The sequence below is a fragment of the Mobula hypostoma genome, chromosome 8, assembly GCF_963921235.1.
Source record: "Mobula hypostoma chromosome 8, sMobHyp1.1, whole genome shotgun sequence".
Taxonomy (NCBI): Eukaryota; Metazoa; Chordata; class Chondrichthyes; order Myliobatiformes; family Myliobatidae; genus Mobula; species Mobula hypostoma.
Genome location: NC_086104.1, coordinates 79,671,248 through 79,695,524, shown reverse-complemented (window position 1 = coordinate 79,695,524; position 24,277 = coordinate 79,671,248). Strand labels below are relative to the sequence as shown.

At 41.2% G+C, this 24,277-nt stretch overlaps 1 protein-coding gene across 6 annotated transcripts in view; it reads left to right on the top strand.

The window, feature by feature from the left end:
* plcb1 (phospholipase C beta 1) overlaps positions 1 to 24,277 on the top strand; it is a 958,218-nt gene that overhangs the window by 616,672 nt on the left and 317,269 nt on the right. For all 6 annotated transcript variants that reach the window (XM_063056185.1, XM_063056184.1, XM_063056187.1 and 3 more), the window contains 2 exons: positions 8,210 to 8,350; positions 22,204 to 22,283. In XM_063056185.1, the coding sequence (XP_062912255.1) occupies positions 8,210 to 8,350; positions 22,204 to 22,283 (221 nt within the window). The remainder of the gene's footprint in view (positions 1 to 8,209; positions 8,351 to 22,203; positions 22,284 to 24,277) is intronic.

Sequence of the window (24,277 nt, the reverse complement as noted above, 5' to 3'; positions counted from 1 at the left end):
CCTCCTTCCCAATGGTAGTAGTGAGTAGAGAGCATAGCCTGATGGGGGTCCTTGATGATGGATGCTGCTTTCCTGTGGTAGCAGTCCATGCAGATGTGCTCAATATTGGGATGCTCTTTTCCTGTGATGAACTGGGCTGTATCTACCATGTCTTCGCCTGGATGAATGATGAATAAGTACTCCTATTGGAGTTGGCTTGTGTTTTCAAGTGTTCTTTGTCTTTCAGATTGATTTAGTCAACAACCCAAATCTTATGATGTGTGCAATGAAAAGGGGAAAATGTTCACATTAGTTGCTTGTTTTTTTAAGCAATACAAGCATCCTGATCCTGCAATTCTCTTGTGTTTCTTGTCTGACATATGCTAACAATTTCATAAATATTTTATGTAAACTAGTGATCTGGCTTGGGTTGATTGATCAGCACAGCAGACTACCTTTCAATACAATATGAACAGTTAATCAATCCTTTTATACTGTATGTCACCAGTCTATGTGGATAGAGCTTTGGCCTTTTTATCTGTAATTTTTAATTCCACGAGGTCAATTTGTAATTCGCCTTCAGATGGTGAATCGGAGGGTTTATGGATAGATAAGCTATGCCTGATTTTGGCTTGTTGGTGTAATGGAAAAAGTGATGAGAGAATATTGTGCTCATTGTGGAGAAGATAAAACGGCAGTGACAGTCAGTTTGGAAGGATTAGAATTCGATACAAGTGACTGATTTACATCGTGTTTCAAAATAAATAGAATTTCAACTAGTTTGAGGATAAATTACAGTTTAACCTTCAATTAATTATTGTAAAAGTGGCATTTGTTTGAGTTTGATCAGTAATCTGTTGCTCTTATTGAGAATCTCAGCTGCAGATGTGACAATGAAAAGCAGCACTTCACCAGGGCTCTCTGCTCTGAATAACTTGTAATGTGATTGTAAGGAATATGCAGCCGGTGCAACTTTGATGTTAAGTGAAGAACTGGATGAGATTTTGGACCAGTGCAGTTATTGAAAATGTGTGTAGCTCTTCTATTTAAGAGGCTTTGGCCTCAGGATGCCCACGTCAAAACTACATATCATTGAGGATCCTTATGTGCATTGGTAATTTGTCAATTAATGGAAACAATTTATAATACCTGCTACATAGAATATATTTGAACCATATGGATATGGAATATATGGTCTTCTGTACAGCACACTAGAGTAGCCCAAGTAATTAGTCTTCATTACCAAAAGAGACTAATACTCGCGGTTAACTCACAGTTAATATTGTCTGGATTAGATCTATTCAAGGCAGTGTTGTAAAATATGAGGGATGATTGATAAGTTCATGGCCTAAGGTAGAAGGAGTCAATTTTAGAAACCCTAGCATATTTACTTTTCAACATAGTCCCCTCCTACATTTACACACTTAGTCCAGCGGTCGTGGAGCTTACGGATCCCTTCTTTGTAGAAGTTGACGTCTTGGACCTCCAGAAAGTTGTCCACAGCAGGGGTGATAAGTTCGTGGCCTAAGGTAGAAGGAGATGAGTTATACAGCTCTCGTTACATGCACATGCAGTTCAACTCTTTGAGTGATTATGCAGAAAGTTTGAAGTTGATAACTCATTTCCTTCTACCTTAGGCTACGAACTTATCAATCACCCCTTGTCCACATTGTAGTACCATTTTAACAGCTATCTGCCCATAGAAAGGATTTGTGAGCAGAATGATTCTTGATGGTGATTCCTTGTCCTGTTGGAATTGCCCCTTTCTTTTTATTGGCCTACCTGTTGAAATTTTCTGCCCACAATTTGACTGGCACATTTCTCACAATGCCATGATGACAGACCCACAAAAAAAAATGCTTTACTGACTCGAGGAACTTCATAGGTACAGGCGATACAAGATTTCTTTCTTTCAATAATACTCAGCAGAAGGTCATGGGTTGAGTTTCCATTATGATTCTTTTGGTTGCCAACATATCTGTGACAGCAGGGCTATGCAAGTCCCAACAAAGTTCATTTGCATCAGAAAAATGAAGCTAGGAAATTCCATGCATAATCTCACTGAATCATTGTTTTGTAGAAAGGAACTGATATACACTGACATCTGCTCTTGATATTGAAGAAATGCTTGTTCCTAATATATACTTATAGTCTCTTTAGTCTGATACTTTTAGGACTTCACTGGTGCCAGGAGCACAGAAAATCTGGACCACAAGGACTCCCCCAATCATTATCAAGCAGGAGAACTGTTTAAGTATAAACACTTCCCACGTCATGTGCATAACCCAAAGTTACCACGAGCAGGAAATGCTGTTGGCTGAAATCACAAACATTCATTGTTAGTACAGATCTTATTTAATTTTAGGTCTTACTTTGATCTTAACTAGAGTTAATTGGTAGAAGTCTGTATTACAAATTCAAAACAGGCCAGACTAGAGATTCAACCTGCATTTACTTTGTTATTCCACATGGAAGTCTAGTCAGCAACAATAAGAACTAACCAAGATTATTTAATGCCATTTCCAGTTCACAAGTGCAAAGAAGAACTAAATAATTGTGACTCCAGATCCGATGTAGCACCAAAAAACATAATAAGATAAAAATACAATAACTATAAATACATAAGATAACATATATGTAGATTGATAGTATATCCATAAAGTGACACTAGGCACAGGAGTACTGGTGGTGGGGTCTGTGGAGTGAGTGGAAGTGTTGATCAGCCTTTACCGCTTGGGGAAGGTGACTGTTTTTGACTCTGGTCGTCCTGGCAGAGATGCTACATAATCTTCTCCCTGATGGGAATGAGCAGGAAGGGAGGGAACCTTCGTGATGTTGATGACCTTTTCCTGGCACCTTTCTGTTTATAAGTCCTTGATGGGAGGTGGGCTGGTGCGGTGATGCCTTAGGCAGTTTCGACTTCCCATTGTAGAGCCATCTTACTCACTGCAATGCAGCTTCTGTACCATGCAAATAATGCAGCATGCTTGGATGCCCTCCACTGCGCATCTGCAGAAGGATGTGGGTATGGATATGAACAGACCAGGTCTCTTCATCCTTCTTAGAAATTAGAGGTGTTGGCGAGCTTTCCTGATTGTGGAGGATGTGTTCTGGGACCATGAGAGGTTTTGCGAGATGTACATGCCCAGCAGTTTGAAACTGCTGTGCCGCTGATGTAAAGAGAGCTGTAGGTGTTGCAAGTTCTCCTGAAGTCAATGGCCATTTCCTTTGTCTTGTTGACACTGAGGAAGAGGTTGTTGGTCTGGCATTGGGCCACTCCCTCTCTATATGCGTTGTTGGTGGTGAGCCCCACTACTGTCATGCCATCAGCGATCACTCGGGTGTTTCGCCGTGCGGTCATGTGTGAGCAGAGTGTACAGCAATGGGCTCACAGCCCTGAGGGGGCACTGTGTTGAGGGTGATGGGGAGGGGGAGCGGCCGTGCATCCCGACTATCTGAGGTCTGCTGGTTAGGAAGTCAAACAGCCAGCTGCACAGTGAGGTACTTAGACCAAGGGGTAGGAGTTTGTTCACTGAGATCAATGGGACAATAGATTAGATTATGAGAACACTCAGTCCTCTTTTATTGTCATTTAGAAATGCATACATGCATTAAGAAATGATACAGTGTTCCTCCAGAGTGATCTCACAGAAAACAGGACAAACCAAAAACTAACACTGACAGAACCACATAATTATAACAAAAACAACAGGAATTCTGCAGATGCTGGAAATTCAAGCAACATACATCAAAGTTGCTGGTGAACGCAGCAGGCCAAGCAGCATCTATAGGAAGAGGCGCAGTCGACGTTTCAGGCCGAGACCCTTCGTCAGGACTAACGGAACATATAGTTACAGCAGTGCAAAACAATACCATAATTTGATAAAGAACAGACCATGGGCTCGGTAAAAAAAAAAAGTCTCAAGTCCTGATCGACTCCCGAGTCCCCTGTAGTGTTGAATATCAGACTGAAATCCAGAAACAGCATTCTGACATAACTGTCGTCGTTTTCTAGGTATGTCAGGGCCAGGTACATGACAGGTGCCATGGTGTCTGTCGTACAGCGGTTCTGTTGGTAAGCATATTGCTGCATGTCCAGTGTGGCAAGAAAGGATTTTTAGATACGTGCCATTACCAGCTGTTCAAAGCTCTTCATGGTGAATGCTGTCTTTGCCACTGGGTGATAGTTGTTTCATTCTGAAGGTGCAGAGTTCTTTAGTACAGTGGTGATGGTCGCTGGTTTGAAGTACATGGGGACAGCAGCCCGGATAAGTGATGTGTTGGAGATATCCATGAGCTGGTTTCTAATGAAAGCAAAATAGAATTAATATAGAATGCCAACTTTAACAAATAATAGTAGGAAAGTTTGAATTAGTTCAGGCAGAAACTGAGGAGAAAGAATGGGATTGTTCAAAGTGCCTCGTTATCAGGCTTTGCTATTGCCCACAAACTGGCAATTGTCTCTAACTTGTGTTTAATTTCAGGAGAGAAATATAACATATAGCTCTAATTTGTTGAATTATTTCTGCTTGCGTTTAGTCCTGATAACTGATATATTTCTCTATAGGATCAATGCAAAGATTTCAAGAATCTGATTTCATGTATAGATTCAAGTAAATATCACACCTGGGCTACTGCAGAAGCACAGGGACTGAAAAAGATGTTGTCAGGCAGAAAAATATTAATTTATGATGCTATTTACTCAGAGAAGCACGAAGTAGGAGGTGGAGTGGAAGATTATATTGCCATTCTTCTCATTATCTTTCTGCTCCACACAACACTTCAATTTAGAATTTTACACATGGCAAGACTTCATTGTCTATTGTGCCATCTCTCATGGATGCTCAGCTGACTTTATAGAATCTCCTTGACTTTTGTCCTTGGGTGGTTTGGCTTTGCGATGGCATATCTGAGGCAAATTTACCTCTCACAATTTATCAACGCAGTCTTAACTTCGAGTCAGGGTGCAAGAGATATGACCAGAACTGTTTGATAAGACCAGCATTCAAGTTGGTAAAGCCTTGGCTTAATTGTCCCCTGCACATCTAGTTAGTCATTTTGTCTTCGCAATTATACAGATGATTATTTTATTCATTGGTTAATATGCAGAGCTAACAAGTGACAGAGTTAGAACAGAGTTTCAATCAAATTACTTGAGGTAAATTGGAAGGAGTTGTGAAGTATGGTATTTTATTTTGTGCCAGGGTACATTTTAATTTTGAAATGCAGAAGTAGCACTGAAACTTCAACGACATCCTCCGTTCATTCAGTGCCTCAATGCAATAAAGTATTGCAATACACTGCATTGGAGTGTGGCACAGTTCAGAACCCCTGATATCATAACAAATATGGACATCAATACGGTGCAGCCAGAGCATGGAAAGACAGACCAAAAGCTGACATGTGGCACTTAAAGCTTTGGCTTCCGTCCAGAAAGTGAAAGACACATTGAGTAACTTTGTGACTTCACAAGTGACACAGAAATGAAGAATGGTCCAGTGACAATGGGGTGGAAGTTGAGATGAAAGATGGCTGTAACAAAAAAAACCTTAAGAAGCAATCAAAGTAGAGATTGTTGTAGACACAAGAGAATGCAGATACTGGAATCTGGAGAAAATGGAAATCTACTGGATGATCTCTGGGTCAGGCAGCATCCAATCAGGCAGAGGGATAGTCAAAGTTTTGGGTTGAAACTCTGCATCAGGACTTAGATTGTTGCAATTAACTTAGGGAAATTGAATAATATATCTAATGCAGTGTATCATTCGTTTGTTATGTGTCATGTTGTATGATATCTACAGAAGTTGTTTGTCATCGCCTTCTGGTCGGTGTCTTTACAAGATGCGTGACCCCAGCCATTATCAATACTCTTCAGAGATTATATGACCATCCATCACCTGCTCCCACGGCTTCACGTGACCCTGACTGGGGTCTAAGCAGGTGCTACACCTTGCCCAAGGGTGACCTGCAGGCGAGTGGTGGGAAGGAGCACATTTCACCTCCTTTGGTAGAGAAGTATCTTCACCCCCCTATGTAACGTGTTACTTTATTACGGTACTTGAGAATTATTCATCACGTGTTAGATTGATATATGATTATAAGAAAGATGGTGATGAAGGATATGAAATAAAATATATTCTGCATAACGAAGGCAATTATGTTGAAGCATTAACAGCAGACTGGATATAAGACTAGATGTGTATGATGCCTTTTCTGGAGAAGTGATCTACTGGAATGGCTACTGTCTGAATTAGACATACCCCACAGTGAAGAAAGAGGAAACCAAAAAATTGAGTGAATTCATGATTGATCAAATTTGTAAATAATTAAGCATAGTAAACTGATTATGTAGTTTTACATGTGTAAATTATTACTTTTGATTGTATGGGTTTAGCTTTATTGAAGGGGCAATAGTTTTATGTCTTTATACAGTATGTGTAACATGCCTTTAAGATTGGTTGTGTTATGTGTGTAACTGTGTTGTTCAATTGAGTGTTCAATGATTCAATAAGTTACAAAGATAGTAAATCTTATGCATCTATTTGTGCTATTCATTAGCCTAATTGTACGAAAACCTTGCTCAGAGAGTTGTGAGTTCAAGCCCCAGTCCAAAGGCTTGGCGAGAATTCCAGACGGTTACACAAGCATTGCAATGAGAGGTGGATTTTTCCGAATGAGATCTCTCAGTGGAGGTGGCATCTTTTGAAGGAGAGAATGGTCCTTCTCCCCATGTCCTGGACGAGATTTACACTCCAAGTCAAGATCATAAAAAAACAAAGTGATCACTGCACCACATTTCTTGCATTAAATATTCTTCAAAAGTTCTTAATTGCTGTAAAATGCATTGGAAGACCCTGAGCTGACTCTGAAGAGCACTACATAAATATAAGCGCAAACAACAGGAATTCTGCAGATGCTGGAAATTCAAGCAACACACATCAAAGTTGCTGGTGAACGCAGCAGGCCAAGCAGCATCTGTAGGAAGAGGTGCAGTCGACGTTTCAGGCTGAGACCCTTTGTCAGGACCTGATGAAGGGTCTCGGCGTGAAACGTCGACTGCACCTCTTCCTACAGATGCTGCTTGGCCTGCTGCGTTCACCAGCAACTTTGATGTGTGTTACATAAATATAAGGTTTTCTTCTTGTCTGGTTTACTGCCAGCTTCAAATTAATGCTTCCGATATTGGCACATCAAAGAATTTCTGTGAAGCATATCTGTTGCTTTAATGCAAGACACTAATCCAATATAAGATAATCAAAATCCCACCTCTACTCTAAGGAAATGAGGATGTTGTATCAATGTACTTCCATCATGTCTTTGGGATGCCCAGTTGTACTTTACTGCTAATTAAATTCTCTTGAAGTGTGGTCACTCTCTCATCAGCAGTCAATTCGTTCATAGCAAGAATCTGCACAGCCAATGTGAAGCAATGGTCAAATAATCCATTTATATTCCTGTTATCTGAGTAGTAAATATTGGCTAGACAACAATTTTCCTTTTGATGATACCTACACAGTTAATTAAGGAGCTTCATAGAAACATTAAACAGGACATCCCAAAGAATTCACTGAGAAAAGCAGATGGCTGTAATATTTTTTTAGTAGAGCGATGAACTGAAACAAATGTGTTTGTTGTGTCACAGAAGTTTTTAGAGTCCTGTTTCTTGGCCACTTCAACCAGCTTTTAAGTTGGAGCCACAATGACACCACAGAAGTTTTTTACTCTGTGCATACTGCACTTCTGATATAGATTTAGAAAACTTTCAACTACGTTCTCAGCAGAGAAGCGTCCACAGCGGATAGTTGCGTCGTTCAACATAAGTCAGTCAAAGAATGGGGATTTCACATGTGCTGTGTTGTGCTCTGATTCGTACAATTGGTGATTGTTCCTCGAGCGTTTGCGATCTCGGCGTAATGCTGGCGTGATTTGATACAAGCTGGATCTGGGTGCTCACAGTAGAAGCAAATAACATTCTATTTCTCAGGGCTGCTTTCTTTAATCTTAAGCGATGACTAATTTCATACATCAAGAAGATTTTATCAATTGTTTTATGTACTTCATAATGAAGATATAAATAATTTTGATTGATGTAATGTTTAATATATAAAATCATATGAAAGTTTATCAAGTATATGTAGTTTATAATGAGGATTTAAATGTTTGGATTGATATAATATTGATCATAATACACACATGCATTGAAAACCCATGTTCCGTTTTTGTTTGCTAGGACACCAAGCTCCGCGAGCTGTTGGATGTTGGAAATCAGGGCAGTCGTCTGGAGAGCAGGATGATGACGGTGGTTTATGGTCCTGACTTGGTCAACATTTCATATCTCAATTTCATGGCCTTCCAGGAAGATGTAGCAAAGGTACCAGTATAAAAACAAGTGCAGTGTAAAGTTTGAGCTTAAAATTGCTCATTGATAATTATTATCAAATGTACCAGGAATTAAGTGTAAAAGTTCTGTTTACGTAGCATCCAAACAGATCATTTCAATACATAGTATGTCAAGGTATCACAAAAGGGAAACAAATAACAGAAGTCTGAATGTAGTGTTGCATTTTCAGAGGTGGACACTTAACTGCAAGACCATGAAGAAGCAGATGAGAGATCAAGAGTTCATCTTTAGCAAACAAAGGGTGCATTGAACAGTCTTACCCATCCTTTGATATCCACTGTGGTCAGGCACATCTGAAAGAGCAGCTACAGAATTTTCAGGGAGGGTGCATCTTTTGTCTTGCAATTGGCACCAAAGTAATCAACTGAAAACAGAGTAAAAGCCAACCCCCTTGCATCCTTCCTCTCAAATTCTAAGTTCCCTTTCTTAAAGAACAAATACAGGCCACAGGATTATTACGTTTTTCCCTGAGGCTGGAAACGAATGGAGTTTGGTTACCTAGGTTCATTGCATGTCATGGCTGCCCAGGGTCAGAATCAATCAAACTGGTCCTCTGCTCCTGGGAAGCATCTTGAGAAGCACAGCAAAGTCTCAGCAGTGGGGACACCTCACCAGCCAGACCATCTTTGCTAATATGGTGTATGAATTGGAGGCCTTACTTTCCCTAAGGATATTTATCTTAAGACCACTGATGTAAATTAAGAAAAAAAACACTACCATTTATACTGTGATTTTAATATAACGGAGTGTTGAAAGTTACTTAAGAACATGGTTCGTAGACAAAATTTTAGAGCAGATGAGAAAAATTTACAAAGACAGGTTTTAATTAGCGTCCAGAAGGAGGCAAGAGAGATGGAGTGGTATCAAAATTCAAATTAAATTAATTATCTCCCCCCGCCATACCAGACGGTGATGTAGCCAGTCAGAATGCTCTCCATGGTACATCTGTAGACGTTTTCGAGTGTCTTAGGTGACAAACCAAATCTTCTCAAACTCCTAGTGATATATAGCCGCTGTTGTGCCTTTATAGCTGCTTGGATATGTTGTGTCCAGATTAGGTCCTCAGAGATATTCACGCCCAGAAACTTGAAATTGCTCACTCTCTCCAGTTCTGATCACTCTGTGAGGAATGGTTTGTGTTCCCTTGTTTTACCATTTCTGAATTTCACAATCAGCTCTTTGCTCTTGCTGACATTGAGTGCAAGGTTGTTGCTGCCACACCACTCAACTAACTGGAATATATTGCTCCCATGCGACCTTTCGTCACCATCTGAGATTCTGCCAACAATGGATGTATCATCAGCAAATTAATAGATGGCATTTGAGCTATGCCTGGCCAGAGTCATGGGTGTAGAGAAAGTAGAGCAGTGGGCTATGCACATATCCCTGAGGTGCGCCAGTATTGATTGTCAGCAAGGTGGAGACGTTATTTCCAGACCACACAAATTGTGGCACAGGGAGATTGAAAATTTGGTTGAATGGTGCCACAACAACCTCTCATTCAACATCAGCAAAACCAAATATTATTTACTAAAGGAGAAAGAAACCGTGGGTCCATGAACCAGTCCTTTGATTTAGACAACGCCAATGGTATCGCCAGCAAAAATAAATAAAGCTATATATCGCTATAAATATATATATATATATATATATATGTATATATATATAGCATTGGAACTGTACTTAAGAATAAAGCAAGTAATGCAGGTCAAACACACTGCCTTGTGGTGCACCTGTGGGGATGGTGATTGTGGAGGAGATGTTGTTGACATTCCAAACTGACGAGTCTGCAAGTGGGGAAATCGAGGATCCAGTTGCCCAAGAAGGTATTAAGGCCTTGGTCTTGGATCTTATTGATTAGTTTTGTGGGGATTATGGTGTTTAATGCTGAGCTGTAGTCAATGGAAAGCATTCTGGTGTATGCAGCTTCAGATGTCCCAGAGCTGAGATGAAGAGCCAGTGAAATGGCACCTATTGTAACAGTAGGTAAATTGTAGCGGATCCAAGTCACTCCTCAGTTAGGTGCTGATATGCTTCATCGTAGTCGATGTAAGTGTGACTGGACGATAGTCATTGAGACAGGTCACCATGTTTTTCTTGGGCACTGGTATGATTGAAGTCTACTTGAAGCAGATGAGTAGCTCAGACTGCTGGAGTGCGAGCTTAAAGGTGTTCAGTAAACACTCCAGCCAGTTGATTAGTACAGGTCTTCAGTACAAATGGAGCAGAAATTCTGGATCTTATAGTGACCAGTGGTAGGCTGCTTAAAATTTGTCAGTGAGCAAGTGGTCAGAATTAGTTTAGAGTTGTACACTTGGCCCACTAAATAGTGGAATAATGCCAGAATTCCCAGAGCAATATATCAGGGAATAGCAGGAGCTGGGGACATTCATGGAGATAATTAGAGCTTGAGACCATGGGAAAAATGTGCCATTGCTTCACTGGGAGTCAAGATTAGGATACAATCAGTACAGATTTAAAAGGCCTCGAGCTTATGAAAATTACAAAAGGAACATTGCAATAGTAGTGCAAGAATTGCAAGTCTGATTTGTTATTTAGTTGAATTAGTATGAATTAGTAGGACTGAGGTTTTAAGCTAAATTTAAATGCATGACCACTACAGTGCTGCATTCTATGCAGCCCATTTGCCAATACTGTCAGCTCCCTGACTAAACTTTTCTGGTTCTTATTTTCTCTCACACTACAGAGTCTGCCTTATTTTTTTGAATATACAAAGCATTATCTTGCATCTATGGTATATTGTGTCAATGTTGCAGGGTCATAAGAATTTAATACACAAAAGCGACAATTGGTAGAGGCCATTTGGCCTCTTATCTGCTCTGCTGTTCTATCATCTCATGTCCAGTCTTTAACCTTTCTTGTACTATAACCCATAGTTCTGTTTATTTTTTCTAGAATTTATTGACCTTGCCTTAAATATACTGAGCACTGTATTCTCCACAGCCCTCCTCGGTGGAGAATTCACTGGCTTTTGGGTGAAGATATTCTCCTCAGTTGTCCTAAATTAACGATCCCTTATTTTTAGACTGAGATCCTGGTTCTAGGCCCCTCAACAGGGGAAACATCATCCCAGCATTCCTTTTAAACCATACGAGAACTGTTTATGTTTCAATTATATCACCACTCATCATTCTCTACAGAAGGGAGCCTAGGGTCAGTCTGTTTAATCACTACTCAACTTGAATTCCGTCTATAGTAAGTGTATCCTTCTCTGGGTAGGAAGACCGGAACATAAAGTTGTTCTTACAGCCTCCATAACTAGCACAAAATACATCATTGAAATCTGAAATAAAATCAAGCAGTGTTCCCTACATTAAACAGATGAAGCAGCACTTTTCCTGTGTGGTCACATCAGTTCCATATATAATTACAGTGAGATAGTTTTACTCCCATACTCAGATCTTCCAATAATACAGGCCAACACTCTATTTGCCTTCCTTATTCATTGCTTTGCCTGCATTGCTAACCTTCAGTGATTTCAAGTAAAAGAGTACCTTTTGCAATGTCCATACCCTTCAAACTATCACCACTTTCTGTCTCCTAGAACCGCTGTGAATCATCTTTTAGCTCACGTCATCATCAAGTTTTATATCCTCAGCAAACTTTGATTTATTATGCCTGGTCCCCTTATCTAAATTATTGACGTAGATGGACAGTCCCTGCAACATCATAACACCCCGCCAACAAATTACAGACTCCCACTCAAAACCAATCCTGCCTGTTTTCTTCACCCAATTCTCAGTTCATGTCAGTATATAACTTGCAATTTTGTTTTGTAATCTCCTCTGAGGCGTTATATTGACATCTTCTGAAAATTCAAATATCACAAACTATAAGTGTTTGAGATGCTTCTGTGTTTATATTTCATTTTTGGACAGGTTTATCAACTTTTCCCAGCATCTTCAAAGATTTATGATATCCTCCAAGCCTCTCCAATGTTTTCTGCTACTTTACATTATATCACCCTTCTCTCCCCCACCCACCCCTTTCGGCATCACTCAGCTACCTTAAGCCTCAGCTGCAAAGAATCGGCTCATTTAACCAATCTGTCTATGGCCATTAACACTCTCCCCATCTGTTTCCAATTATTTGCTAGAGGGACAACTATTGAACAAGGCACCTGCAAATAACTCCCCTACTCATCGTTTTCTGCAAATTGTTCCAACTGTTACCATCTGGGAAATGGTACTGCAGCATAAAAGCCAGGACCAACAGGCTCCGGGACAGCTTCTTCCACCAGGCCATCAAACTGATCAATTCATGCTGACAGAATAGTATTTCTAAGCTATGTTCAATGTTCTGTTGTATATCTTACTGTACATACTATTTATTACAAATTACTATAATTTGCACATTGCACATTCAGACAGAGATGTAACATAAAGATTTTTCCTCCTCATGTATGTGAAGGATATAAGGAATAAAGGCAATACAGTTCAATTCAAGTTGCAGCGATTGTTTTAAATTTGGAGCCATTAATTTACAACAGTTGAATATCACCGCTTCTGACTGTGAGGCAGTTTCTGTGCAGTGGATGGAAGTGCAGGCTGGTCTATGTGCCTGGAGGCTGCAGTTTGAGCAACTTAACCAAGGCAATATCCTGTTTCTTCAAGGTAATTGGACATTTTAATCAGAGTCCTCACAGAGATAATGAGTAGATTTCAGCTGCAACAGGGAGGCAGTTTGCCTTTTTCACAGTATCCTTCCAGGAAGTGGCTGAATATTTTAACCTTCCCCTTCTCAACTTGCTGTACTTGCTGAGTGCGTCACCATTCGACAATAGATCACCTTTAATGGATATTACAGCTATTTGAATCATTCATTGAATCAGTGTAGTCATAGTCATACTTTATTGATCCCGAGGGAAATTGGTTTTCATTACAGTTGCACCTTAAATAATTAAATAGTGATGACCATAAATAATTAAATAGTAATATGTAAATTATGCCAAGAAATATGTCCAGGACCAGCCTATTGGCTCAGGGTGTCTGACCCTCCAAGGGAGGAGTTGTAAAGTTTGATGGCCACAGGCAGGAATGACTTCCTATGACGCTCTGTGTTGCATCTCGGTGGAATGAGTTTCTGGCTGAATGTACTCCTATGCGCAACCAGTACATTATGTAGTGTCAGCATTTCACGGTATAACCTCCAGGGTGACACGGTAGCGTAATACTTTACAGTGCCACCGATGGGAACGTCAGAGTTCAATTCTGTCACAGTCTGTAAGGAGTTTGTATGTTCACCCCAAGACTGTGTGGGTTTCTTCCAGTTGCTCTGGTTACCTCCCACATTCCAAAGGTCCCTATGTTAGAGTTGGTGAGTTATAGGCATGCTATGTGAGTGTTGGATACATGAAAACACTTGTGGGCTGCCCACAGCACACCTCTGCGCTGTTTTGGTTGTTGGTGCCAAATATCGAATTTCGCTGCATGTTTGGATGATTGGTACATGTGACAGGTAAAGTTAATCCTCTTTTAATTTCTTTAATCTAACGTCCATTGCTTTCAGGAATGGAGAGAGTGTTGGTCTACATCAGACTATCTACTGTGTACTGGGATTGAGGCATTTACATCCATGAAAGCCCAGCAGAGACTAGTTACAGACATGCCTCCTTTAACACTATTTAACCTCTTGCATGCAGAACGCAATTTTTGAAAAAAGATTCATAAGGAGTAGATGATGAGGTTGGGAAGCAGTAGCTGCCGAGTTACCTGTTAGGTCGGTAAAAATGTGGATGACGAAGGTGCCACCTTTCAGTTGAACTGTGATTTGTATGTGTGTCTTGCGGCATGGAGGGAGGGAGCCTTGAATAATGGAAATGAGGCTGTGTTGCAGATTCTATCATTAGTTTAATGACTTTGGGGTTTGTGGGAAGCTGCCATGTGGGGAGGCAGAAGTTCCCAGATCCAACATGTGGATGCTTCTCTAGATATGGCTTGTAGGCTAGAAGCAGGAGCTCTTGCATCCAGCAAACCCCAACATCTGTTCTCTCCGTCTCCATCTCATATTCATGTTTCCCATGACATGGAAAGAGAGTAATTGTCCCTTTGAATTTATACCTCAGAATAGTGCAGTCAGGGGAAACCCATTGTCTCACTTTATTCTCTGTAATTTATGACCATCAAGTCCACCCCAATTCTTCTTCATCCACCTACACTCACTTTTCTACAGAAGGGTTTTGCATTTGCCGCCTTCTGCGCAGTGTCTTTACAAGACGGGTGATCCCAGCCATTATCAGTACTCTTCAGAGATTATCTGCCTGACATCTGTGGTTGCGTATCCAGGACTTGTGATGTGCACTGGCTACTCATACGACCCCCCTCCCCACCCACCCCCATGGCTTCACATGACCCTGATCGGGGGTGGGGGGGCTAAGCATGTGCTACATCTTGCCCAAGGATGGCTTGCAGGCTAGTGGAGGGAAGAAGCACCCTGCACTTCCTTTGGTAGAGACATATCTCCACCCTGCCTTCTACCAGGGTTTACAAAATGCTGGAGGAGCTCAGCACGTCAAGAAGCACTTATGGAGGGAAGTAAAGAGTCGATGGTCCTTTTGGCCAGGACCCTTCATTCAGACTCAAAATTTACGGTCGCTGCAGAATCTCTTGTTTTTATGGTTTAGACTTGCCAGTCAACCTACCAACTTGCCTGTCTTTGGAATATATGAGGAAATCAGAGCACCAGGAGGAAACCCATGCAGTCATGGGGAAAATGTAGAAACTCCACATAGAGAGCACAGAAGTCATGATTGAACTTTGGTTTCTGGAACATCAGTCCTTCTGCATCTACCTGATCTCTTTCTCCTTCCCTCTACACAGCAACATTCCTAACTACTGGCCCCTGACTTCTAGTCAAAGCATAGGGCACACAACGAAGCAAAAATTAGTAGTAAGACAGAGGATTGGGAAGCTTTTAAAAACCAACAGAGAGCAACTAAAAGAATCATTAGGAGGAAAAAGATGAAATATGAAAGCAAGCTAGCCAACAATATCAAAGTTGATAGTAAAAACTTTTTCAAGTATGTAAAAAATAAAAGAGAGATGAAAGTGGATATAGAACAGCTAGAAAATGAAGCCAGAGAAATGATAACGGGGCCAAGGAGATGGTAGTTGAACTAAATGAGTATTTTGCATCAGTCTTCACTGTGGAAGACATGAGCAGTGTGCCAGATGTTGAAGGGTGCAAGGGAAGAGAAGCGAGTGCAGTTATTATTACAAGGGAGAAGGTACTCAAAAAGCTGAAAGACCTAAGGGTATACAAGTTACCTGGACCAGATGAACTGCACCCTAGGGGTAGTGGTACAGATTATGGAGGCATTAGTAATAATCTTTCAAAAATCATTGGACTCTGGCATGGTGCCAGAGGACCAGAAAATTGCAAATGTCGCTGAGAAAGGAGGAAGGCAGCAGAAAGGAAATTATAGACCATTTAGCCTGATCTCAGTGTTTGAGAAGATGGTGGAGTCAATTGTTAAGGATGAGGTTATGGAGTACTTGGTGACACAAGACAAGATGGGACAAGATGGTTTCCTTAAGGGAAAATCTTGCCTGACGAACCTGTTGGAATTTTTTGAAGAGATTAAACATAGGATTTAGGTAAAGGGGATGTAGTGGATGTTGAATATTTGGACTTTCAGAAGGGCTTTGACAAGGTGCCACACATGAGGCTGCTTACCAAGTTAAGAGCCCATGGTGTTACAGGAAAGTAACTAGCATGGTCACTCTCAAACATTATCCCAGTCCCCAAGTCTGGATCCCTCACGAAGACAGATAACTACCGCGGTATCAGCTTGACCTGCATCTTAGCAAAGTTATACAATCAGCTGATCTTGAACAGGATTCGCACTGCCATTGACCCTAAGCTAAGATTCAATCAGAATGGTTTTTGGCAGAAGCGCGCAAGAGTAATGCAAATACTTGCTCTCTGTAAAATCACCGAGGAAGTCAAGAAGAACAACCTACCAGCCGTGCTTACTTACGTCGATTTTTGCAAAGCTTTTGAGTCCATTCGCCGAAGTAGAATGCTGAAGATCCTGAAAGCTTACGGAGTGCCAGACCATCCATTGAGAGCAATAGAGTCCAGCTATACCAAAACCATGGCGAAAGTTGTATCACCAGACAGAGAAACAGCAGTGTTCGAGTGTCCTAGCTGGTGTGCTGCAAGGAGACACTCTGGCACCCTACATCTTTATAATCGTCCTTGATTATGCTCTGTGACAAGCTACCAAAGATCATGACAAGCTTGGTTTTACCATAAAACCAGGACGAACCAAAAGGGTCAGACCCGTTACGCTCACAGATCTCGATTTTGCAGATGACATAGTTCTGCTCTCTGACCAGATGGAGGAAGCACAGCAGCTACTGACCAAAGTGGAAATTAAGGGCAATAAAGTTGGACTTCACCTAAACACTAAAAAGACAGAGTACATGGTGTTTAATTGCGACGAAGGTACTCTCAAGACCATAAAGAATGATACCATTAAGAAAGTCGTTGACTACAAGTACTTCGGGTCAAGAATGATGAGTTTGGAGAAGGACATAAAGATATGGAAGGCGCTGGCGTGGAGGGCTATGAATGACATGAAGGAAATCTGGAAGTCAAACCTGACCAGAGGGCTTAAAAAGAGGATTTTCATAGCAGTCATAGAGTCCATTCTTACGTGCGGATGTGAGACATGGATACTCACCAAGACGATGCGAAAGTCTTTAGATGGTTGCTATACAAGAATGCTCCGGATGGCTCTTGACGTGTGTCGGCAACAGCACATGACAAACATCGAGCTCTATAACGACCTACCCATTGTCTCCACTAAAATCAAGGCAAGAAGACTACAACTAGCGGGGCACTGTCTACGCCACCTTGAGCTACCTGCCAGCTTAGTCATCATATGGGAGCCCAAGCATGGGAGGAGGAACCCTGGGTGCCCTCCCAAGACTATGGTCAACATGCTCCTGGAAAACAGCGGCGCGGCTAATGTAGATGAACTGAACACACTGATGAGGGAGAGGGAGAAGTGGAGAGTCCGTCATCGTGCCCGACGCCGGACCCCTAGGCCTGAGTCGATGTTGTTGTAGTAGTAGTAGTAGAGGTAGTAGTAGTAACTAGCATGGTTAGAGCATTGGCTAATTGGTAGGAGGCAGCAAGTGGGAATAAAAGGATCCTTTTCTGGTTGGCTGCGAGTGACTAGTGATGTTCCGCAGAGGTTGGTGTTGGGACAACTTCTTTTTATGCTGTATGTCAATGATTTAGATGATGGAATAATTGGCTTTGTTGCCAAGTTTACGGATAATACCACAATTGCTGGAGGGGCAGTTAGTGTTGAGTGGCAGGTAGTGTTGAGGGAACAGGGAGGCTGCAGAAAGACTTAACAGATTAGGAGAATCGGCAACAAAGTGGCAAATGAAATACAATGTAGGAAAATGCGTGGTCATGCACTTTGGTAGTAGAAATAAATGTGCAGGCTATTTTCTAAATGGGGAGAAAATGCAAAAATCTGAGATGCAAAGGGACATAGGAGCCCTTGTGTGGAACACCCTAAAGGTTAGCTCGCAGGTTGAGTCGGTGGTGAGGAAGGCAATTGCAATGTTAGCATTCATTTCAAGAGGTCTAGAACACGAGTAGGGATGTGATGCTGAGGCTTTATAAGGCACTGGTGAGGCCTCACGTTAAGTGTTGTGAGCAGCATTGAGCTCCTCATCAAAGAAAAGATGTGCTGGCATTGGAGAGTGTTCAAAGGAGGTTCACAAGGATGATTCTGGGAATGAAAGGGTTATCATACGAGGAACGTTTGATGGCTCTGGGTCTGTACTTACTGGAATTTATAAGGATGAGTGGAGATCTCATTGAAGCCTTTCAAATGTTGAAAGGCCCAGACAGAGTTGATGTAGAGTCTAGGACAAGAGGGCACAGCCTCAGGATAGAGGGGCATCCATTTAAAACAGATATGCGGAGAAATTTCCTTAGCCTGAGGGTGGTGTATCTGTGGAATTTGTTGCCAGTCAGCTGTGGAGGCCAGGTTGTTGGGTGTATTTAAGGCAGAGATTGACAGGTTCTTGATTGGACACGGCGTCAAAGGTTACAGGGAGAAGGCTGAGGAGTGAGGCTCAGGAGGGGAAAAAAGGATCAACCATGATTGAATGGCAGAGCAGACTCGATGGGCCAAATGGCCTAATTCTATTCCTATGTCTAATGGCCTTACAGTCTTATGTGATCTGCCCTGGCTGGCTGGCCAGCCTCTCAATCTGGTCAACTGCTGACTGGCAAATAGAGGAAAGAAGAATTGTGTATTTAGTTCTGCATTTAAATTCAACATTATCTGTATCTTCCTGATAGTCCTCAGCTGCTGACGTGTTGCTTTTCTTTGACCCATGAAGAACATAGAGAGAGGCTGTGCGGGTTAGGATGGTTTCATTGGAGCGTGGGAGAATGAAAGGTTATGCACTGTCTTTTCTGCCAAGAGAATCTAGAACGGAAGGGCAGAAGTTTAAGGTGAGAAGCGAGGGATGTAATAGGAACTTTGTGAGCAAATTTTTCACACACACAGTGACGAGTATGATCTGCCAGAGAGTGTGGTTGAGGCATGCACTTTAAAAACAGTTAAGAGTTACTTGGTCAGATATGTGGATCGAAGAAGTTCAGAGGGATATGGGCTGAATGCAGTCAAATTGGACTGGCTTAGATGGGGATTGTGGTTGGTATGTTCCAGTTGTTAGCTGAGTTGGGGATTGTGGTTGGCACAGACCAGATGGACTGTAGGGCCTGTTTTTTTTGCTGCATAACTCAATGACCCCAGAAATAGTGGGAGTAGCGTTTCTTGCTCCCCATTGTCTGTGACAGAAAACAGTGACCCATCAGAGCAGTGGGCAGAAGTGAATAGTGGCGTGTTTCTCAAAGCAAGTATGAATGCCTTCAATTTTGAATCACTAATGAGCAAGTTAATTTAAGCTTTTTGCTTCAACATTAGTGTCACAGTGTTAAACGGCAGGAAAATAGGTCATTCAGTCCTCCAAGTTCATGGTGATCAGTAGGTACCCGTCCATATTAGAATCAGGATCAGAATCAGGTTTAAATATCTTTGGCATATGTCATGAGGTTTGTTAATTTAGCGGCCGCAGTACAATGTAGTACATGATAATATAGGAAAAATTAAATAAGTAAATCAATTCCAGTAAATATATATGTGTGTGTGTATTAAATAGATTAAACATAGTGCAAAAACAAATAATAAAGTAGTGAGGGAGTGTTCAAGGGTTCAAAGTCCATATAAAAATCGAATAGCAGAGGGGAAGAAGCTGTTCCTGAATCACTGAGTGTGTGCCTTCAGGCTTCTGTACCTCCTTCCTAACAGTATCAATGAGAAGAGGGTATGTCCTGGATGACTGGTGTCCTTAATGATGGATGCTGCATTTCAGAAACACTGCTTCTTGAAGATATCTTGGATCCTACAGAGGCTAGTACCCAAGATGGAGATAACTAATTTGACAACTTTCTGCAGCTTCTTTCGATCCTGTGCAGTAGCCACTCCCACCCCCATACTAGACAGTGATACAACCTGTCATAATGCTCTCCATGGTACATAGTTTTTGAGTGTCTTAGGTGACAAATCAAATCTCCTCAAACTCCAAATGAAATATAGCCGCTATCTTGCCGCCTTTATAACTGCATCAAGATGATGGGACCACGTTAGGTCATCAGAGATCTTGACACACGGGAAATTTGAAATTGCTCACTCTCTCCACTTCTGATCCCTCTATGAGGACTGGTTCGTGATCCCTCTTCCCACCCTTCCTGAAGTCCACAATCAGCTCTTTGGTCTTACCAAGGTTGTTGCCGAGACACCACTAAACTAGCTGGTATATCTCACTCCGTTACGCCCTCTCGTTTCCATCTGAGATTCTACCAACAATGGTTGTATCATCAGCAAATTTATAAATGGTATTTGAGCTATGCCTAGCCACATAGAGAGAGTAGGGCAGTGGATCAGGTACACATCCCTGAGGTGCAGCAGTGTTGATCATCAGTGAGGAGATGTTATCACCAATCCACACAGATAGTGGTCTTCTGGTTAGGAAGTCAAGGATCCAATTGCAGAGGGAGGTACAGAGACTCAGGTTCCATAGCTTATTGATCAGGACTGTGGGAATGATGGTGTTAAACACTGAGCTATCGTTAATGAACAGCTTCTCGACATAAGTTGTTGAATTGTCCAGGTGACTTAAGACTGTGTGAAGAGCCATTGAGTTTGCATCTGCTGTTGACCTATTGTGGCGATAGGCAAATTTCAGTGGGTCCAGGTTGCTGAGGCAGGAGTTCATTCTAGCCATGACCAACCTTGCAAAGCATTTCATCAATTTAGATGATGAAATTAATCCCATCTTTCAGTCTTTGGCTAATAACCTTCAGTGCCTTGGTTATTCAAGCGATCGTCTAGTCTCTGAGTTGCTGTCAGTGACTCTGTCTGTGCTTCACCAGCAGTGTATTCCAGGTACTCAATCCACACTTTTTGAAAAGGGTTCCCCTCACGTGCCCTCTAAATCTCTTCACTTTACCCTAAATCCAGTTGGGTGTATAGAGTCACCAGAGACAGATGGACTGGTGGCTGATGTAGGAGCACCAGCAATTTCTTTACTAGCATAGTGAGGTGTAATTGGATAAATTAGTGTTTGGCTTGTATAAATCCAGTTTCTTATTAAAAATTGCTTAAGAGGAACAATTTTACTCTTCATACTTCCACTTTTTACATCCTAATACAATAATTCATATCTGAAGTGTCATGGGCTCTTTACTTTACAGACTTAACATTTGATGCTGATGTGGAAGTGCTTAAGTAAGATCGGTACCCCACGCCACCACTCTGATGTAAATGAGGGGGAGAGAAGGACTAGGAGGTCCATTGCTCGCAGTGAGGGATTCAATAAGCCATTATGAACTTTACATACTCCAGGAGACCATATTTACCAGTTGTGAAATTCTTCCTAATCAGCTACTGTAAAACTTTGAAGCGCTCTATTGAATTATAATTCAATGGAGTGAATTATATTGATATTTGATTTATTGAATCAAAAATAGAGTTTTGAAGCACTCTATTGAATTATGTGTTATTCATTGTAAGTAAAGTGAAAGTTGGCAGGAGCTCCGAATAGAGTGGAGCCAATTAGATACCGAAATTTATCATAGACTGTTATATGTATGTCAGCTTGGATTCAACTGTTGAAGTAGTGAATTAAAGTATTGCATTAAAACAATGCTATTAGCTCTGCATTCAGTGAACTGTATCAGTGCATTGCGAGTCAAGTGTGCAGACCCAGTTTTAACAAGAATAAAGTTACTGGTTTACTGTTGATACATAGTCAGCCCTTATATTAGATGAACCATATATCCAGTTATCTAATTTATTGATGTTGTATGTAATATGAATATCAAACCCTTACTGAGAAAATTATCACTGGGCTGAATTCTAAACATATGATATTGTAATTCGTTCACATATTGTAGCCAACATGGTTGAATTTTGAAAGAGTATAACCTGTAAATTTAGAGTGAGATTAGTATTACCAACTGGGTACGTTTCTGGGTACCTGTAATTTATCTTGTCTACAATTTTGAAGAACTTTGCACATTTATCTACATAACGTGTATGATGTACAACAGAACTATCAAGCCTTTATGGTAGATAATCCCTCTGATCTGTATGACCATGCAGATAGCATAAAACCATGAGAGTGTCAAGTCTTCTGAAATTGGCTTAAGGTTATTTGTTTCAATAACTCTTTGATTCTTCAACTAATTGCTTGTCTTTCCAGGAATGGACTGATGCACTTTTCAACTTGGCAACCAACCTGCTGGCACAGAACAGGTCAAGGGACACCTTATTACACAAAGCGTAAGTATGGTCCTCTTTTTGGCATTTATTTGATCTGTTTCAGCCATTTCTAAAACACTAGAAACCTGTTTTGTTTCAAGATTTTAGTCCCACTGTTTGAATCAACACTTTGGGGTTTAGCTTAATCTGGCTTCTAATGTAAGTTCGATAGTTTTTGCTTTGATTTTGTGCCATGATCTAGAAACTATGACCTGAATTAAACATGCAATGGAATATTACAGGTTTCCAAGAAATTTGGTGAGAATGTGTCAAATAGCAAATGTGATGAAACATAAATAACCAGAACCAAAAAGAGATTTAGTTCTTTATTTATTATTATTTTTTCTTCTTCTGTATTATGTATTGCATTGAACTGCTGCTGCTAAGTTAACAAATTTCACGTCACATGCCGGTGATAATAAACCTGATTCTGATTCTGAATTTTAAAAAGAGAAAATTGAACACAAGATGCCGGACATCCAGAATAAAACATACAAAATGCTGAGGGAACTGAGTCCTGATGAAGGTTCTTGGCCTAAAACGTTGACTCTTTATTCCTCTCCATAGATGCTGCCTGACTAGCTGAGTTCCTCCAGCATTTTGTGTGAGTGTTTTTTTTCAAAAGGAAAATGCTGATGTTCTGGTTGTGTTTCAGTTCAGATGAGAGATCATGAAAACAGGATTTTTTTTCCTTCAGCAGATGTAGCTGAAGAGATATCTGACTGAGGGGTACAAAATCATGAAGGGCACAGCTAGTGCTGATAGTTAAAAACTATTCCCCGAACTATAAGGATATAAAGCCAGAAGCCGTAGGTTTAAGATAAGAGATGCAGATTTAGAGGTTGTTATGTACCAGCAGCAATAGATCACAAATTGAGTCAGGTTTTAATGTTAAAACACCATATTTATTAGTATCTACTCAAACATATAGAAAATTAAACAAAATAAACAGAAGTTAACAATGTTATGTGTGTGTGGCTCCCAAACTGTCAAGCCTAGGAACAGTTCTTAAAGTCTTAAGATGTCACACTGGAAAGGTCCAGTAATCCACGGAATAAGTGAGGGGAGAAACTTGTAAATCCACATTAAAATGTAGAGAGGAGGCAATCACGAGGAATTCCACAGGCTCCACGCCAGGAAAACGAAATGACAGTCGCCGAAGATCTTATCCGTCGAGTCGTCCCGAAATCCACATAGAAATATCACAAGGTGACAGTCACAGAATATTCCTTAGCACAAGTGGTTACCACATAACATATCCGAAACCATGTAAGGGTTAACAAAAGTGGTCGCCACAGGGTACTCCAACAGAATCCATGTATGGATCATACGAAGTGACAGTCACATGTCCAATGTGCACTGGGTGCTGTTGATCAACCCAATTCTCTGGGCATGGGAAAGTATCAGACTTTACCCATTGTTGCAGCAAGCTCCTGCCAGCAGCTTGCAGTCCAAAGCTTCCACACACACACACTCTCTCTCTCTCTCTCTCGCTCTCGCTCTCTCTCTCTCCTCTTCTCCTCGGAAAGTCCCAGCGGTATGTCACAGCTTGTTATACTGACGTCATAGTCCCGCCTCATCCACAGTAAACGAAACTGTGGTCACGTAACAAGGTGAAACAATTCCAGTCTAGTAAGTGTCATTGTTAAGCCCGTACAACACTACTGAACTTGTTTTGTTCAAAGTTCACACTTCTTGTTACCCTATTGAAGGATACGTTGCTTAGCCCCAAAAATTGGTCCAAGATTTTCTCTTGTGTTCTGTTTCTGTCCCAGGTGGCATGGCAGCTCTGTGCTGTCTGCTGATTGGTGTGATTATAGCCGACAGCTGCAGTCTGTTCAGGTCGAGAGGGAGCCCAAACTTATGAGGGCAGCACACTCAGACACAACTTGAAAAACCAGACTGAACCTTTCAAAAAGACAAGAGGCAGAGAGCGATTTGTCTGTGTGCGTCCACAATGAAGCACAGTTCCCTTCAAGTCCACTGAGGTGATTTGATTCAATTCCCATCTGGGC